This window comes from Rhinopithecus roxellana, chromosome 13 (genome assembly GCF_007565055.1).
Source record: "Rhinopithecus roxellana isolate Shanxi Qingling chromosome 13, ASM756505v1, whole genome shotgun sequence".
Taxonomy (NCBI): Eukaryota; Metazoa; Chordata; class Mammalia; order Primates; family Cercopithecidae; genus Rhinopithecus; species Rhinopithecus roxellana.
In genome coordinates, this window is record NC_044561.1 from 31,397,150 (window position 1) to 31,417,712 (window position 20,563).

Below are 20,563 nucleotides of genomic sequence, written 5' to 3' on the forward strand. Positions count from 1 at the left end.
TGTCTAGTATAAGAAAAAGGAAATGCCAACAATTTGGGAGTTTATTACTTGCTGTACAAATGTAATCACCATTACTCCAGGGATTAAGGTAGACCAAATATCCTATTTCCATGTTTTGCGCACGTGCGCGCACACATACACACACACAATCATATAAACGCAAACATATTTCAATGGACAAAGTGCTATTTATAGAGATATTGTATTTAAAATAATCTGGATAGATAGTAAAAATGAAGGAATTTGGAAATGATTAGTATCTTTCAGAAACTTTCATCTGATAGGACAGAGGAAGGCACTATACTCAATTTGATAAATGGAAGACCTAAACTGCTAAAATGACAATACTCTTGAACAGCTCCTGAAATAAAATACTGCACCAACATTATTGCTGACTCACAACTGCCCTGAATGACTTGAACTCCACTCCTGCAGCAAAGTCTTTTAGCTCCACTCCCATACATTTCACCCCGTATACTCACTCTCTTTCTTCCATACTAAGTTCCAGACAATAGGATTGTGTTACTCAGTGTTGTCCAGAGAAACAGAACCAAGAGATAGAGAGGTGACTGATGACTGACTGATACAGATAGATGATAGATAGATAGATAGATAGATAGATAGATAGATAGATAGATATCAATATGTAATAAGGAATTGACTCATGAGATTATGAAGGCTGACAAGTACCAAAATCTGCAGCCAGCAAGCAGGAGACCCAGAAGAGCCATGGTGTAGTTCCAATCCAAAGGCTGGCAGGCTCAAGATCCAGGAGGAGACCAATATTTTAGTTTGAGACTGAAGGCAAGAAAGAGTCCATGTCACGGGGTCAAGGCAGTCAGGCAGGAAAAGTTCTCTCTTACTCTCTTACTTGTCAACCTTTTGTTCTCTTCAGGTCTTCAGTAGATTGAATGAGGCCCACCCACATTAGGATATAAAATATGCTTTTCTCAGTCTGCCAATTCAATTGTTATTTGCATCTAAAAATACTCTCACAGACACATGCAGAATACTGGTTGACCAAATATCTGGGCATCCTGTGGCCCAGTCAAGTCAATACATAAAATTAACCATTTCAAGCATGTAACTGTAAGTATCTTGTGCCAGCTTCCAAGACAGACAACCATCCCACTGCTTCAGCCCCTTCTTTGTTCCTTCCTCCTCTGGTTGCCTGGAACATATATGCCGCCATCTTGGACCATGAGATTAAGGAACATTGCTCAATCATGGCAAAGAAGTTTGAGGCTCTGGAGATTTTATGGAGAAGAGCCTCTATTTCAGCCCAGGACTACACATCCCAGTCTTTTGCATGAGAGAAAAGGAAACTTCTACATTGTTTAAGCCACCATTATTTGGCAGGTTTTTGTCCTTCACAAGTAATTCTAATCCTAACTCATGTAACTCCCTTTCACTCCCACTGCACACAACAGGGTGGAATTACAGACTGCACAATAAATTAGATAAAATACCTATGACCAGAAAGGGAGAAAATTGTGAAAAGCCCATCAACTCTACAGGGAGGGTAATTTGTATCCTCACGGTAATATTTGCACAGTCTTTCACAACATTACTTCATTTCTTGCCAAAAATAACCTTGAGAAGCAGACAGAGCTAATGTTTTTATCCTCATTTTTCTCTCCGAATAATCTAGGATTGTCCCTGCTTAGATGATAATTTGGTTTTAATTGATTCTTCATATTAAGCTAAGCAAAACGAGTATCAAGTGAACAATGTAATAGCTTATTAAATACAATGCTATTACTTCACAAACATTTATAGAGAGCTTTAAAACATCTTTATAAATATAAATTTAGTCTTAAAGCAAGATTATGAAGTAATAGTAAAATTTCACTTTAACATGATTGACACCAAAATGACTTTTTAAAATTTAAACTGCATTTCAATGGAAACTTATGGTCACAGTGAAACAGAATATTGGGCTGTTTCTTTGTTGTGATGGTTTTTAAATAAAGCAAGGAAAAACACTATTATTGTTGTCACAATGCATGTTAGCATTAAGTCCCAGGAGAAATCCTAAAGCTGTGAGAACTATTTAACTTTCTTTTAATCCAGTGTTTTTTAAACTTCTTTGACTATGAAACAGTGTTTATCTTTGTTTGTTTGTTTGTTTGGAAATACTTAACACTTCAAACATTGGTGTTGAAAGAACAAGATTTCAGAAATGCTATACCATATTCAAATTCTAATTCTAATATCTTCAGTGAGAAGGAATTACTGTATCTATAAAAATATGGGTTGCCCAGTTAAAATTGAATTTCAAATGAACAACAACTCTTTTAAGCATAAGTATATCCTGTGCAATATTTGGGATATACTTAAAGAATTGTTGTTCTTTATATCCCAAATATTGCGTGGGATATACTTATACTAAAAAAAAAAGTTTGTCTAACTTCTGAAATTCAGTTTTAACTGGGTGCCTGTCTTTTCCCTGGCAACCCTACTGTCTTAGTCCATTTTGTCCTGCTATGAGAGAATACATGAGACTGGGTAATTTACAAAGGAAAGAAGTGTATTTAGTCCACGGTTCTACAGGGTGGGAAGTTCAAAAGTATGGACATGGCTTCTGGTGAGGGTGTTCTTCTGTGTCGTAACATTGCAGGGCAGAGAAGGTCAAAGGGGAAGAAGACAAGTGAGAAGAGAGAGGATCAAACAAGAACAGGAACCTTGCTTTATAATAATTCACACTTTAGGGAACTAATCCATTCCCACAAGAACTAATGCAGTCTCATGAGAGCAAGAACCCACTACCTAGAAAACTGCATTATTCATAAGGCCATGCCCCTGGCCCAAACACCTCCCACTAAGCCCCGCCTCTCAACACCACCATATTCGTGATCGAATGTCAACATGAGTTTTGGTGGGGACAGACAAGCCATATCCATAGGACCTACCTTTGATCCATTCCTAGGGACAAACAGTTGCTAGTCCTTCTGATTCAGATTTCCAGACATTTAATGGGGCTTTACCACTAGACAAGATCCCATTATTAACATCACAGGCCTGGCCAGGTGCAGTGGTTCACACCTGTAATCCCAACACTTTGGGAGGCCGAGGTGGGTGGATCATCTGAGGTCAGGAGTTCAAGACCAGCCTGGCCAACATGGTGAAACCCCATCTCTACTAGAAAAAAAATACAAAAAATTATCTGGGCGTGATGGTGCACGCCTGTAATCCCAGCTACTAGGGAGGCTAAGGCAGGAGAATTGCTTGGACCCAGGAGGTTGCAGTGAGCCAACACTGTGCCAGTGCATTCCAACCTGGGTGACAAAGCAAGACTCCATCTCCAAAAAAAAAAAAGTCATCGACCTGGCCATCCTGCTTTCTTTTCTGAAGCATTTCCATCTCTTTCGTTTGTCCGTGGTCTGTGTCCAACACTATCCATGTTCCCCTGCAGATCCGTTCTCCACCCTTTCACTCTGCTCTATACTCTGAAAGACTGGTTGTATGGACCCCAGCAACCAAGCTCCCTTGTTCTCTGGTTTGTAGTTGGGCTTGGCCAGTGGGAGCCACCAGGAGAGGATGGAAGGATAGAAGGAGAGAGAAATTTTCTGCTAAGCCCTAGGTCAGCTGTGGCCCAGCTCCCTCAGCAAAATACAAGTTTGTGAGGATGTCAGTGGTCCTTTGCTTGCTCTTGAAAGCCTAGGGAAGACTTCCTGAAGTACTCACCCCACGGACCTCATCAACCCTTCTTATTTCCCTTAACTCTTCCTCTAACTTTATAATAATCCCTTCATTACATTCTCTTTTTATCATCCCTTCTTAAGGGTGCTCCACTTTCCTCCCAAGACCCTGACTAATACAGCGTAAGACTGAGATGCAGGGTAAATGGAGATTCCCTACTTGAACCTTAATCCTGAATCTCAAACTCACACCTAGGTTTGACAAATGGTTCTACTTGGGGAGTTTTAACACTTGATTAATAATAAAGAGGTCGTTCATTTCCCATTTCTAGGTCGGCTACTTAAAGATCAACAAAAGCCATTCAGTAGGCTTAATATAAATTATTGTTATTACCAGCACTTGTGTTATTTGGAGGTGGGAGTCAGCATACTGAAGTGCTGTCGACACTTACCTCTCTCTACTTTACAGAAAAGGAGATCATATAACCAAATCCATATTTGCCCGCAGATCACAGTGACTCCATGGTGAGCCTTGTGTCTTGTTGTCTTCTGTTTCTCGTTTTTTGGGTTTCTTTGCCTGGGATCTGAGATATGACCAGAACGTTCATATTGTTAGTTTCCAGCACTCACAAATCCCTAAGATTTGTTTGGCAAATTAGATGTTGTCAGAATACTTAGGGTGAGATACAATAACCATTTAAATGATACACAAAAACAAACAAAAAAGAATCCATCCTAACTTACCCAGGACCAATTTCTTGCTGTTTTTTTCCCCAGCTATTTTTAAATAATCAAATCACTGTAGTATCTATGGCATTTTAGAGATTGCAAGGTCTGTGAGTCATATCCTTATTTACAGGAATGATGGGAGAAAGTCAGCTTGTTCAGCATTTACTCCGTTTATGAGAAATGTGCAGGCAAATAAGAAGCTGAAGGAAACGTTGTTTCGTGTATCATTTCACCTTGTCCTGCAATCTCTTTCCCTTTCACTTTTCAGGACTCAGACCTGAGAGAACAGTCACTGCCCAGACATGTTCAGTGACAGATAAAACAGTAAAACGTTTTGCAAAAGCGAATTCCTCCTCTTTGGCTGTAGAAAAACTTGGTTTCTCCTTCATACACAGAGTCCTTCTGCTCATAATGCTGGTCCTAAACGCCTTAATCCAAAAGCAGCCAATAAGAAGTTTTTCAAAGTCCATCTCCTTAGGGAAAAACTTTGTTTTCCAGTTTGTGTGACTCAGATCATCAGCTTATGGTCCCTGTCACAGCCCCAGTCATCTACGTGTCAGCACCATCCCTTTTATCTCTCTGTCTTCAGCACTGCCTGAGAAGTACACACAAAGGACTGAACAGAGACATTTCCCAAGTTTCAGAGAAAACTGAAAAGATACGATTTTAACACTGGAACTGAATACTCTCGTAAGCATGAATTTTTCTTCTAAGGAGGATTTGTTTGTAATTATGAGAAATTAAGGAATATATTCCCAGTGAATTAAAACATAGGAGATTAGAACTGGAAGGGTATTCAAGGAATCTAGAAGTTCATGCTATCTGCTTTGTGAGTGATTTCATCTCTCACTTTGTACATTTCCTTTTCTGTGTTCATGTTTGATGCGAGCTGCATTCCCAGCTCTGATTATTCTCATTCTTTAAAAATAAGAGGCACTGGGCGCGGTGGCTCACACCTGTAATCCCAGCACTTTGGGAGGCCGAGGTGGGCGGATCACCAGAGGTGGGGAGTTCAAGACCAGACTGACCAACATGGAGAAACCCCGTCTCTACTAAAAATACAACAGACTAACCGGGCATGGTGGTGTGTGTCTGTAATCCCAGCTACTCGGGAGCTGAGGCAGGAGAATTACTTGAACCCGGGAGGGGGAGGTTGCAGTGAGCCAAGAATGTGCCATTGCTCTCCAGCCTTCACGACAGAGGGAGACTCTGTCTCAAATTAAAAAAATAAAAAATAAAAAAAAATAATGATAGGCCAGGTGTGGTGGCTCATGCCTATAATTTCAGCACTTTGGAAGGATAAGGCAGGACGATTGCTTGAGCCCAGGAGTTCAAGACCAGCCTGGGCCAGTTGTAAAATAACTGGGCCTGGTGGTGCATTCCTGCAATCTGAGCTACTTGGGAGGATAGCTAGAGCCCAGGAGGTCAAGGCTGTAGAGAACCGGGATCACACGACTGCACTCCAGCCTAGGTGACAGAGCAAGACCCTGTCTCAATAAATAGATAGATAAATAAATAAATAAAACAGAGAGGTGAAAAATACGGTTTTAAGAGTTCTGTTTAAGAGTATTCTGTTCCCATATGGAGTCTGTCAACTCTAAAGCAGTAAAAAACAAGATGGATTGTAGACATTTTCATAAAAGGCAGGATTATTTGGTGTCACCAAATTAAATATGTTAATGGTCACAGCGGAGGCCGACTCAATCTGCCTTTTATTCTGCCAAGCTATTTGATACTGCTGAGGGCTTACCTATTTCCTGAGGAGAAAAATAGTCATTAAAATGACCTTACAAAGACAATGCTTGCAGGGACCATTTCTATAGCCCACTGCTAGAGAAGTTTCCCTGAACATGTGGAGCACCAGAAACCACAGGCGGCGGTGACTCTGGCTCTGGGTGCTGCCTCACTGCAACTCCATGTGCCATTGAGAACTGTTTTGCTCTTCCTCTGGGAAAGTAAGAGAGAGAGGATGCAGTCTGAGGGGGTTCCCTTCTTGTAATACAAAATAATAACAACCATTGAGGACATCGCAAGTAAAATGTGTGTAACAACCCCATCTAAACAACCCTATCATCTTTCTACTATCCGTCTACCTAAATATGTATAGTATGAATAAGCCTAGATAGCACTCTAATCAACTTAAGTTAGGTAACTTAGAAAACCCCTTTTTCTTTTCCCCCGCTTTTGAGACTGAGTCTTACTCTGTCATGCCCAGGCTGAAGTGCAGTGGCGTGATCTCGACTCACTGCAACCTCCACCTCCTGGGTTCAAGTGGTTCTCCCATCTCAGTCTCCCAAGTAGCTGGGATTACAGGCACACCACCATGCCCAGCTACATTTTTTTTTTTTTTTAGTAGAGATGAGGTTTCACCATATTGGCCAGGCTGGTCTCAAACTCCTGACCTCAGGTGATCCATGCACCTCGGCCTCATGAAGTGCTGGGATTACACGTGTGAGCCACTGTGCCCAGCCAGAAAACTCTGAAAACATGCTATCCTAGCAAAAAACATGTTACCCCTGTAATATGCTTAAAATTCTCCAATGGCTTCTCTTTGCTTTTAGGCCAACATTCTTAATGTGATCTTCAAGTTCTTGCCCTATTCTACAACTGTACCTTATACTATATTCTCCCAACCACTTCATGCTCAGCCAATCTCACCTTCCTTCAGGTCTTTGAGCATGCCCCAGGGCCTTTGCACGTGTTTTCACTCTGTCTACGTTGTCTTCCTCCACCTGTCTTCTTTGCCTCTTTAGTTCTTACTCATCCATTAGATCTTAGCTCAGTAGACACTACATTAAGAAGCCATCCCAGACTCCCTTATCTCAGTAAGATTCCGTGTTTGTTTGTTTGTTTGTTTGAGATGAAGTTTCACTCTTTTTGCCCAGGCTGGAGTGCAATGGCGTGATCTCGGCTCACTGCAACCTCTGCCTCCCGGGTTCAACCGATTCTCCTGCCTCAGCCTCCCAAGTAGCTGGGATTACAGGCCCACCACCACGCCCGGCTAATGTTTGTATATTTAGTAGAGACAGGGTTTCACCATGTTGGCCAGGCTGGTCTTGAACTCCTGACCTCAGGTGATCCACCTGCCTCAGCCTCCCAAAGTGCTGGGATTACAGACGTGAGCCACCGCACCCGGCAAGATTCTGTTTTTAAGGTGCATTCATCAACTACATTTTGTCACTTATCTCATTTATGTGGTTGTCTTCATTATCTATTGCTGCAAAACAAATCACCCCAAACTTAGCAGCTTAAAACCAGTATTATTGCCTCAAAGTTCCTGAGAATCGGGAACCAGGGGCAGTTTAGCTGGGTGGTTCTGACTCAGAGACTTTCATGAGGCTGCACTCAAGATGTCAGCCAGACTGCACATTGGAAGTCTTGCCTGGGGCTGGCAGATCTGCTTCCAAGTTCACTTATGTGGTTGTTGGCCAAAGGTGTCAGTTCCTTACCCTGTGGGCTTCTCCGTGGCAGCGGGCTCACCCCAGGGCAAGTGATCCAAGAGAGAGCAGGTGGGAAGGAAGCTCCAATGTCTTTCATGACCTGGACTCAGAAGTCACATGTTGTCACTGCTGCTTGACTCTATTTGTCAAAAACATGTCTTTAAGTCCAACTCACATTAAAGGGGAGAGAAACGAGGTTCTACCTCTTATGGGAATTTTTTGATATGTTTTAAAACTACCCCATTTGGGTATTTAGATAAATAGCTACCTCGCTTACTAGACTAAGGGTTCCTTGAGAACCCAATAGAACCCTTGTTTCTAGTGTTCACTTTTGTGTCCCTGGTATCTTCCAGGATGCCTGGCAGAGCGTGGACATTCAATAAATATTGACTATGTGAATTAATGAATGAATGAAACTTTGCACTTGAATACTCTGACAACTTTCTACAAATTATACAATGTTAGTTTCTGGTTTTGGAGAAAAGGAATAATCACAGCTGTCTCTCGGGTGGTTAAAATAATACAGCCTATACAAAGCACCTAGTATAGTCTGGCACAGAAGGGGGTCATTCTTTCTCTTCCTCTTCCTTGCCTCAATCACACATGCAATCCATCCGAAGCCCTGCGGAGTCTACTTGCCATTCTGTCTTTCCCATCCCTCTTAGTCTGCTACTCCCTTTCAATTGCTGCTGCTCTTAGACTTGCCTTGCACATGCTTTTCTATTAGCCTTCTATCAGTTGCCTGTGCCTCTATTCTCTGTCTAGTGCAATCCATCCCTAAATGTGCTAGGACCACATTATCTTTGTCATTTTTACATCTTCTATTGCTGTTGCTCTGCCCCGCACTAGCTAAGTGTACAATAAATTTTTGTTGAGTCGAACTTCAGTTCCAGATCTCTTTTATTTAGTTCCTTACTTGCACGGAGTTAATCATACACTCAAACCCAGGTACCAGGATGAGATAGAGAAACATGTCCTGCCTATACCAAAGGTTATAAATTTTCTAGCTACGTGTAGCCACATTCTTTTCATGTCGACACAAAATAAATGGCCCATAAATGGCAAATTCTTTAGTAGAGCGATTACAGAATATAATGTGAGTTACATTTTCTCTTAATTCTATCTCTAAAGCAAGCACCTTCATCCTAATACTATACTACTACTAACACCATAATACTTCTGTGCTCGTTTTTATGCTCTATAATATCGTCATTATTGCTAATAGCAAGAATATGGCAAATATAATTGAAGATAGAAAATTCTTAAATGGTCTGCATTATATAGATAATATGCAGTGGTAAATAAGATTAGTGGAAATTTGTCAAATTAATGAAAAAAAAAGACAGATAACATAAGAAATTCCACCTTCTGACATAAGATTTCTCTGACATGCTACAAAAGTAGATATTTTCATGTTCTAATGAATAAAAATCTGCTTAAAATATATACACCTAGGGAAATGCTTGCTTTCGAGTCACAAACATGTATCTTTTGGAAACAGTAAAAAGTCACGCTAACACCAGCAAAGATAAGAAAACTATCAGTGACTCCTTAATGTAATAGTAATTGTGCTCAAATATTTTTACTTTGTTAAACTATTTTCATTCTGGTAAAGCAAAGAGATTTTGGAGCCATATTTCCCGGCTTCCCATTTTCTAGAAGGGACTGTGACTGCTTGAATTCTGTAAATATATGCAACTGTCTTCAGACGAGCAGTGTTCAAAAACTAACCTTATGTTAAAGATGAGTAATTTACCTATCTTCCTCCCATTCTGCTAACTTTGTATTTGTATTAACTTAGTGAACAAATCCTCCCTTATACTGGTGTTTATTAGCGTTATACTAAAAAGAAGAGGCGGGTCACTGAAACAGAAGGCTCTTCCAGAATAGTGGAGACTTCCACCTTTGGTCAAATGTTAAAGCAGCGTAAGGGTGAATAGGCTCACATAACCTGAAAACTTTGAGGTCTATCAAAAAGCTTCATTTCACAAATGAGGAAATTGAAGATCAACATGCATAAGGGCCTCCCAGCTCTGCACCACGTGGCAAAAAACCTGTGGCCCTGCACCGTGCCTCCCTTCACATTTGACCAAACTGTCCCAAGACTTGTCTATCCCAAAGCACATCAATCTCAGCACTATTGTCACATTGAGGCAGACAACTCTTTGTTGCAGGTGCTGTTCTGGGCAGGCTGGTTAGCAGTATCCTGGCCTCGGTCCTCTAGATACCGGTAGCACCCCCTCATGCTAGCTGTGGCAACAAAAACTATTTCCAGACACTGTCAAAGGTCCCCTGGGGGCAAAATCACCCCGTTTGAAAACCATTGGTTTATCTGAGGTCGTCGTTTTAATGAATTATTCCTTTTTTCTGTTTTTTGGGCAAATATTGCAAGATACAAATGCATCACATTCAGTATTGAAGCTCTGAGTTATTTATATGAGAAATCACAGTCTTTCTAAGAAATGGGACTTTAGGCCAGGTGCGGTGGCTAACGCCTGGAGTCCCAGCACTTTGGGAGGCCGAGGTGGGCAGATCATCCAAGATCAGGAGTTCGAGACCAGCCTGGCCAACATGGTGAAACCCCCATCTTTACCACAAATACAAAAATTAGCCAGGCGTGGTGGCGGGCACCCATAATCCCAGCTAATTGGGAGGCTGAGGCAGGAGAATCGCTTGAACCTGGGAGGCAGAGGTTGCAGTGAGCTGAGATCTTGCCACTGCACTCCAGCCTGGGCGACTGAGGGAGACTCCATGAAAGAAAGAAAGAAAAGAAAGAAAAGGAAGGAAGGAGGGAAGGAAGGAAGGAAGGAAGGAAGGAAGGAAGGAAGGAAGGAAGGAAGGAAGGAAGGAAGGAAGGAAGGAAGGGAGGGAAGGAAGAAATGGAACTTCGCTTCTTTTTTTTGGCATATGCAAATACAGCTAAGAACCAGTTTTGGACCAGGGCTAGGTCATCCCAACGTCTAGCACAAAGGAGGTTAAGAAAGGAGCAAACTAGAAACTGTCAGTTCAGTTTTGATCCATGTTTAATGAAAAAGAAGTTACATGAATAGAAATGGACATAAAACAAAGAATTCAATTTGAGAAAATGTGGTGATAGGTAGAACAAGGAGAAATCGTTTTAATTCTGAATTTACTCGCATATTCCTATTAGCTGTTACTGATCTAAAACATCTCCTTAAATCCAAAACAATAGTTACAAGTTCACTGATGTTTTCATGGGCACTCACCCAAATAATGTCCAAACAATCTTTTTCCATGTCCCCCCTCCCCCCAGAACACACACAGGCAAAGGCAGAGATGTTTACTGTAAGGTCACATGGCATGAAGCAAATGCAGCCTTATCTGTTTATTATTACAACAGCTAGTTAGCATTGGCAAATGTGCTTTGGTTACAAACACAGTTTCTGCTAATAATTTCATGAACAAGCTTTTAGGATATGTGACCATTTATTCTTAGTACAATCAATCATTGAAGAATAAAAATCAGAGTATAAAAGCTTATACTCTGGTGAATATAAATACATGCAGAGAAGTTTCTGAGAGTTTAAATTTGAGCATATTTGAAATATTAAAGGCATGAAATTTAAAAAATACACATGTGAAACTACAGTGAACGTGTTACAGGTTTGTTGCATGGCTTAACTCTGCTCAGCCCATGATTCTTAGGTGGGTCAGTCAATATTCTATTTTTATCTTTTTCTACCCTGTTGTACGGCATGATCATATCTTCCTAAAAAAGAAAAATATATATATCTTTGGAAAATAATTCTGATCTCCAAAAACATATACTAGTAATAGTTTCACATTAATGATCTCATTTAAAATATCCCTTCTCTCAAGCTAGAAGCTGGCAAGCAGTAAATTCATCATAGACAGTTGCCATGTGGGTAATACAGAGAAGCAATAGATCTGACTCGTTATTCGTTTAAAATAAAAATCTTTTGGCCAGCACAGGGCAGTCATCCACCTCATGTGCTCACACTGAAAAATTTAAAGTTAGGATGAGCCCTGCCTCTTCTGATACTGTATTCGAAGTTTCTCCAGTTGTTCCACACATTGAGACTGGGCCAACCTCAACGTCCGATTCTCCTCCGTCAGAGCCTCGAATTCCCGAACCAGCTCAGCAGCATCCACCTTCTCCTTTTCTGCCTGATCCAACTTGGCAATGAGCTCCTTCCTGAAGATTCAGGGTACAGGGCAGGAAAAAGCACAGAATTCAACGCAAACAAATTAAATTATTCAGTAATAGCATGACGGAAGTAGAATGATTCATTCTTTTCTTCTGAATTGTTTCCCATCTCTACTTGCCTCCAGTGACTTTTATTTGTCCAGCTTTGCAAGTTTTATGTCCATTTATTCTAGCATCTCTACTAGACACTTCCAAAATACTAACTATACACCAAAAGTCCTATAGGTTAATAGTCAAAAACATGATCATTTTAAGAATGCAAAAAAATTGTAAAAATAATAATTTAGAAAAAATCTGTGTATAATTTTTCATAATTTAAGATGCTGCCTATTGTCTTGTAGGGAGGACAACTATAGTTTTCTCTTGGCTGAGTCTTTGTCCCCCAAATTCGTTGTTATCTTCCTTTGTTTCCTATATCGGAGTTGAACAAATCTCCAATAGACTTCTTTGAACTACAGAATCCCAACTCTGTCCTTGTAGATATTACCTCCTATGTCTTTCCCTAATCCTTACATATATATTGCAGCCCAAATTAACAAAACGATGTGTCCACATTTGATGCTGGCCTGACTCTAGAATTGAGGAAGCAGGCTGAAGGTACTGTAGGAAAACTGTAATGATAACACTTTAAAGAAACTCAGTTCTTAGTTAATATTTGTAAATAATTCATTGATGTAAATATACACAATAAGGAACTAAAGGCTGGGCACAGCGGTTCATGTCTGTAATCCCAGCACTTTGGGAGACCTAGGCAAATGGATCGCTTGAGTCACAGAGTTTGAGACCATCCTTGGCAACATAGCGAGACACCGTCTCTACAAAAAATTAGGAAATCAGCTGGGTATGATGGCTGACAACTGTAGTTCCAGCTACTTGGGAGGCTGTAGCAGAAGGATCACTTGAGCCTGGGAGGTTGAGGCTGCAGTGAGCTATAATTGTGCCACTATACTCCAGCCTGGGCAAAAGAGTGAGATCCTGTCTCAAAAAAGTAAATAAATAAGCAAAGTAATGAGTTAAAGATCTTCAGTCCGTGTGTAGATTTAATAAACATGACAACCCAAAGGATACCAGGTCTGTCTCCCTTATGGAGGTCAGGTAATCCTAACCTAGACAAAATCTAACTGAATTCTCCTTTGCCTCATATTTCTTCCTCCTCTGTAGGGCAAAAAACAGTTGGTAAATGTCCTTCAGATTCAGAGTTTTCTAGATGGGTTTTCCAAAGGGAAGGCTTTGCACTGCTGGTGTTAACGTTAGATGACTGTAGGTTGTACTGAAAGCTTTATTAGATTTTTGAATTAAATTAAATAAATGTGTATTTTTAAATACAAACCAACACATCTAACCCATGATTTCAAAGATCTTGTGCCCTAAAAGGAGGCTAATTAGAAGATCTACGTAAAGATGACTCACAAAAAAAGTTGGAGTCAATAATAATGTAGATGTGGAAGTATCTGGAAGTTACTTCATGATCATTCACAGAAGTTGTACCCAAATGACCAAAGCTTGGGACACACTGCCACCAGTCTCAGCCCCAAGCCTTCTCCTCCTAGGCTTCCCCTACCCTGCAAAGCTCCTGAGGTTTTACGGTTGTGTTCCTAGGAAATGGTTTTGAACCCTTGTTTTAAAGTAGTAATAACATTGCCTTAGCATAAAATACATGCAAATACTATCTTCCTTACATTCTTTCATCACTACAGTTGGCCACATTTCTAAAAGCCTCTCCTCTTCCTTCTTCACTGATCAGATACTGATATGACACAACATAATATGAAAAGAAGAAAGGAAAATACATACATTCCTGAAAAGCAATAATATTCAAGTTTATATTGGAAATAAGCCTGTGGCCACTGGGAACAAGGGGCAGTGGGGGTTGCTCATCAAAACACAACCTGTAATGTTTCAATAATCCAGAGCTAGAAAACAGCCTGACCATCTCATTCAATTCAGTTTCCAAACATGTTTTATTATACAATACTATTAGTTTTAAAAAAAATTGAACACAAACCCAGACTACTTCTACATATGTCTGCATATTCATTCATAAATTATATACCTGCCAATATATTACATACATTATAAAGCATACCCAAATATGGATATATAACAGGATAAGACCGGATGCTAAACCTAGGGGGTAGAAGTCTGATGAGGAACAAAATATTTACATAACCTCAGCGTATCCCACAAATTACTTAATTGAAAAGTGAAATCAGTGGCAAAAAATGGAAGGCCACTTTCACCAAATGACCAAAGTTGACACTGCTAGTCATGAGATAATAGACATCACATGCACTGTGAAACACACATCATTTCTGTGGTATTCCTGCCAAAAATGTACAATCTATATCTAATCATACAGACAAAATTAAATTCAGGGAAATTCTACAAAATTGCTAACCTGTATCTTAAAAAATGTTAAGAACTCCTCCATATTTAAAGAAACCAAAAAGAAATGACAACACAGGCAATGTGCTATTCTGAACTGAAAAAAAAAAAATAGTTTTGAAGAACATTATTGGGAAACTGATGTAATTTGAATATGAACTGTGAATTACATAATAATACTGTATCAGTGCTAAATTTCTCGATTTTAATTATTATACCATGGTTAAAAGAGAGAATGTTATTGTTTTAGAATATACTTACTGAAGTGTTTAGGGCAATGTGGAACATGATGGTGTGCATATGTATGCATATGTATATACACACATATATGCATACGCATACATACACGTATTTGCACACATGTATACATACACATATGTATATATGTATGTGTGTGTATATGAGAGACAGAGAGAGAGAAAGAAAGAAAACCCCAGTACTGTCGTGAGGAAGAATAAGGCACAACTGGGGAAAGTTTTAGTAACTGTTGAATCCAGTAAAGAATATATGGGAGTGTGCTTTTTTGTTTTGTTTTGTTTTGTTTTTTTTGAGATGGAGTCTCGCTCTGTCACCCAGGCCGGAGTGCAGTGGTGTGATCTCGGCTCACTGCAACCTCTGCCTTCTGGGATCAAGTGATTCTCCTGCCTCAGCCTCCCGAGTAGCTGGGACTGCAGGTGTGTGCCACTACACTTGGTTCATTTTTGTATTTTTAGTATAGGGATTTCACCATGTTGGCTAGGCTGGTCCTGACCTCAGGTGATCTGCCTGCCTCAGCCTCCCAAAGTACTGGGTTTATAGGCGTGAGCCACTGTGCCCAGCCGGGAGTTCTTTATACTACTTTTGCAATTTTTCTCTAGGTTTGAAACTATCAAAATGCAGTTATCCTGAAAAAAAGACAAGGAGTAAATAAGGATAAAAGTTCTAGTATTTTCTTCCTGCGCCCAGTGGCCTGCCTTGGATACCCACTTCGGTGTCCACTGAGCAAAACCAGACAGTAGAAAGTGTCCAATCAGGGAAAACTGGAAGATAATGTACATCACTGATATGCATATAAACAAAGTTCCTTTGGGCTGTTACTGATTTTTGAATCTTCCACACTGTTTAGAATAGAATAGGCTCGCAATAAATACTTACTGAATAAATAATTGAAGAAAAAGGTAGCTCAGAGATACAGTAATTTATGTGTTAAAAATGAGGAAATAGAAACTGAAAGTGCTCCATTTAATGGAAAAAGTCACACAGCTAATAAGAAAGAGCCAGAAATCAAGCCTATCTTCTGATTAAATGTTTAGTTTTGTGTTCCTAAGCATAGCTTCGGTAGTAAATGTCAGTAAATATTGATTAGTAAAATTCCTCATGTAATTATTTTTAAAACATTAATGAGTAAAACCTATTAAAAAAAAAAAAAAGAAAAAAAGAGGCCAGCCTCAGAGGCTCACACCTGTAATCCCAGCACTTTGAGAGGCTGAGGCAGGCGGATCACTTGAGGTCAGGAGTTCGAGACCAGCCTGGCCAACATGGTGAAACCCTGTGTCAACTGGAAATACAAAAATTAGCCAGGCATGGTGGTGTGTGCCTGTAATTCCAGCTATTCGGGAGGCTGAGGCAGGAGAATCGCTGGAACCTGGGAGGTGGAGATGCAGTGAGCCAATCACTCACTGCATCTCCTGCCTGGGCAACAGAGTGAGACTTCATCTCAAAAAAGAAAGAAAAAAAAAAAGAGAGAGAGAGAGACATGCTTTAAATCCCCTATCCATCAAACAGATCATCTATTCCTGTTCTATTTTTCCCTTCAAACTGCTTGTGTCATATAAACGATTAGGTGGAAATAGAGTTTTGCTTTCAAATCACGGTCTGGGAGGTGGTGTTAATGGGGATAACAATGGCTATTTCCCTGGCTCCATATCTAACCTCATGTAAAACTCCTGAAGCTACCTGTCATTAATTTTGACTGACAGAGGCAATAAATCACAAAATCATAGATTTTTACAATTTGAAAGAATAGTCTAAATTGTCTAGTCTGATCTTCTTGCATTGGAGAAAGTCAATAATAATTTCTTCTTTATTGGAACCCAGAAGACTCAGTGGATATGTTTCTAAATTAGTTTCATGTATTTGATAAGCCATTATACAGCCATCCAATGAAAACTGTCAAAACGTCTGTTGCTTCCTGTCCAGGACCTATTTATATAGACATATTTATGCTCATCCATTAGCAATTCATAATTAAACCTTGGCACATCAAGCTACAAAAACAATCTTATAAATAGATGATCTGAAGAACAAATCAATATTTATTATAGGCTAGAATGTGGTTCTGCCTCTGATTTATTGGTTCTATTTGTATCGTTTCCTTCAATGTAATGTAATATGGTGGTAGAAGACAATAGTTAGAGAGACCTTATTTCTGCAGCCACGAATCTGTAACATAGCTTTCCACATGATGCCATTCAATAGCCTAAAAGGTCATAACTTTGGAGTCCACCATAGCTCATCTGTTGTCCCCATCCTAAGCCACATGCCTGGAAAGGTTTTTAGTTACTAAAACAAAGAGGGGAAGAGAAAGTCCAAGTGAATTGGTTAAGAAAACTTTCAAACTTTGTGGAAATTAATTCCAAAATTAAGGAGATTCTTTACGTTGCAGGAGTTTGAGATGTGGATTCATCACTGGGAGAAATATTTCTCTGTGCTGAGGAGACCACTATTAGGGATCTTGGCACTGTCAAAGTTAACTAAGGACTTTTATTTGGGAAAGGCAAAATTCTAGACAGTTTGGCCCCAGTGAGCTAAAGAATTTGGGGCAATAATATAATAAAATATCTTTATCATAGGGAGAATTTTATTTTTAAATAGGGATTTAGACTGTACTGTTGGTAGATCTTGAGAGATTTATGTCCAAGTAAAAGCCTTCATACACAGGAGAGAAGGAGTCAATGCCTCTAGATGACAGAAAGGATGCCAAAGTCTACCTTCATTTTATCCAGGTGGAGGAATAATAAATGATATTGAACTGAGATTTCCAAAGCTCAGTCTAGACTATGTTGTTGAAGCCATACAAATGCTTAATGCATGAACAAATGTACTAATATCTATTGGGAAGCAAAGGGCAATACGGCACCCTTGCAGGAGGAAGTCAGACTTGCTTCAAAGCAGGATTTCTCATCCTTGGTACAACTGACATTGTGGGCCAGGCAATTCTTTGTTGTTGGGCACTGTGTATACATTGGCATTATAGGAAGTCTAGCAGTAACCTTGGCCTCTACTCACTAGATGTCAATAGCAAACCCACCCTCACCCCCAGTCATTCCAGCCAAAAATGTCTCTAAGTATTGCCAATGTAGGATGGGGCAGGTGTGGAGAATTTCCCGGTTAAGAACCACCGCTCTAAAGGAAATGGAGATTCCCACTATCAATCACCCTAAAAAGAATTCATCCTGGGACAGGAAGAAAGTGGATGGCAAAAGGTTTCTTCACTCTGCTTCCCCAGAGATTGGATTGGAGCCTCTTTCCTCAGCAAGGGAAACCTACTGAAAGGAGCTCTCACTGAGAAGAGTAAATATGCTGTCCCTTTTATCCCACTTAATGCCTGAGGTTGCAATTTTTTGAATTTGAAAAATCAGACCTTGGCAATGACCTTGAGCAGTAGGATATAAATGACTCCCACATTTAGTGTTCCAATAATGGAACACTAGGCACAAGTTTAATGTAGTTTCGGGCAGACAATTAGGTGTAGAAATACTTGGGAATGAAATACCCATTAAATGACTGGGCTGCACGTAATTATGTGGTGTAAAATAACCAAATCATTATGATTGGGGCATTAACAGAAAGCGTAATCTCACAGCCTGATGGCATCTGGGATATTGAAATTTCACAAAAAACTAAATACTAAAATGAAAGAATACCTTTGGCTACATCTCTGTCTCCATAAACAAAGTAAAGAACTGAGGCAGTCCTTTGCTCTTCTACTCATTGGCTCAGCAAGTATTTATTGAAAGTCTGTTACAAGCCAGCCACCGTCTTCTATTCTTGCTGGCCAAGTCAGTCTTGGGAAGCGCATCTCCACAGCTGGAAAATGAACTCAAATCTCATATCTTACCCAGAAGGCATCTTACTCATATCAGACATCGTAGGAAAGAGAAGATAGAACTTTTCTCCACATTACTATATATCCTGCAAACACTCGTGGAGAAATATCTCCATGTACCTTATATTTATGATAACGAAAATGTAATTTCTGGAGGCTGAGTAAATATTTAAGAAAAATATCTTAGGTATATAAAAGTGAGGTTTGGTTTTCAGTGTTACCTTCCTGTGGAATCCTTTTTCAAAGAAAGTCATACCCTGAAGGGATGCAAATAAAACAGATAAAATTGGTCCTTCTCTGGTTGATCTGGGTACAGTCCCCTGTCTGACACCCTCTCCGTCCTGAATCTGTGAGAGACTCCTCAGAACACACTTTAAAAGCTTCTGCCTTTGGGAATATCCTTAAGAAATAAATGCTTCTGGTTAAACATTAAAAAAAAGTTAAAATCTCCTGTTATTAGAAATCTCAGATAAATATCATGACTAAAAACAAATCAAAATTGCACTAATTCTAGTTTATGCCTTTGGAAATTACATATGCACCCTTTTGCCCCATCCTGATATGTTCCCCTCGAGGAGATGTTACTCCCCTAATCATCATTTTATACATTTTAAAAAGACATGAGAATATAAGTCACACATTGATTTTGATCGCCTCATATGAAAACCCCTTTCTAATATTTTGCCTGAACACGCTAAAATTACGTAACATTTTTCACCTCAGAAACAAAAAGACAACCAAATTAAAAAACAGGCAAAAGATCTTTAGAGTTATTTCTCCAAGGAGACATAGAAACGGCCAATGAAGCACAGGAGAACCTGGGCAACATCATTAGCCATCAGACAACTGTAAATCAAAACCACAGTGACACATTGTTTCACACCCACTAGAGATGGCCAGAATCTAAAAGGCACAGGAAGTGTTGGCAAAGATGTGGAAAAATTGGAACCTTGATACACTGCTGGCAAGAATATAAAATGTCAACCCCTTTGAAAACAGTCTGGCAGTTTCTCAAAAGGTTACACATTGAGTTATCATATAAGCCAACAATTCTACTGCTAGGAACCTACTCAAGAGAATTGAAAACATATGTCTACCTCAAAAATTGCACACAAATGTTCATAGCAGCATTATTCACAATAGCTAAGAAGTGCAAACCAATCCATTAAATGTCCATTAGCCTATAAAAGAGTAAAATATTGTATATTCATACAATGGAATATTATTCAGCAATAAAAGAATAAAGTACTGATGCATGATACAATGTGAGTGAACCTTAAAAACATTATGCTAAGTGAAAAAAGCCAATCACAAAAGATTGCATATTATATTATTCCATTTGTATGAAATGTCCAGAATAAGCAAATCCATAGAGACAGAAAGTAGATTATTGGTTGCCAAAGTCCAGAAATCAAGGGTCAATGGGGAGTAACTGCCAAAGGGTGCCAGATTTATTTCTGCAGTGAAGGAAATGTTGTAAAGTTGGTGATGGTTGCATAACTCTGTGAATATACTGAAAACCACCGAATTATAATAGCCAGGATATAGGATCAACCTAAGTGTCCAAGTGTCCATCAGTAGAAGAATAGATTTTTTAATGTGATACATCTATACAATGGAATACTACTCAGCCATTTTAAAAAATGAAATCTTGTCATTTGCAACAACATGGATGAACCTGGAGGACATTATGTTAAATGAAATAAGCCAGGCACAGAAGCACAAAGACCACATGATCTCACTTCTATGTGGAATCTAAAAAAGTTGATCTCATTGATGTAGAGAGTAGAATAGTGATTACCAGAGGCTGGGAAGGGTGGTAGGGAGAGGGGCATGGGATGGGGTTATTCAATGGGTACATAGTTACAGTTAAACAGGAGGAATAACTTCTGGTGTTCTCCTGTACAGTAGGGTGACTGTAGTTAACAATGATGTACACTTCAAAACAGCTAAAAGAGAGGATTTTGAATGTTCTCATCACAAAGAAATGACAAATATTCGAGGTGATGAATATGCTAATCACACTGGTTTGATCATTACACAATGTATGAAAACATTACACTAGACCCCATAACTAAGTACAATTACTACG

The 20,563-nt window shown here is 39.6% G+C and overlaps 1 protein-coding gene and 1 pseudogene across 3 annotated transcripts in view; one reads left to right on the forward strand and one right to left on the reverse strand.

The window, feature by feature from the left end:
- The first annotated feature begins 6,162 nt into the window (after positions 1-6,162).
- LOC115893118 lies at positions 6,163-6,355 on the forward strand (annotated as a pseudogene).
- A 4,460-nt stretch (positions 6,356-10,815) lies between these two features.
- Positions 10,816-20,563, reverse strand: part of LOC104663649 (MAP3K7 C-terminal-like protein) — a 72,597-nt gene continuing 62,849 nt past the window's right edge. For all 3 annotated transcript variants that reach the window (XM_010364927.2, XM_030915876.1, XM_030915877.1), the window contains one exon: positions 10,816-11,987. In XM_010364927.2, coding sequence (XP_010363229.1) covers positions 11,807-11,987 — 181 coding nt within the window. In that variant the 3' untranslated portion in view covers positions 10,816-11,806. The remainder of the gene's footprint in view (positions 11,988-20,563) is intronic.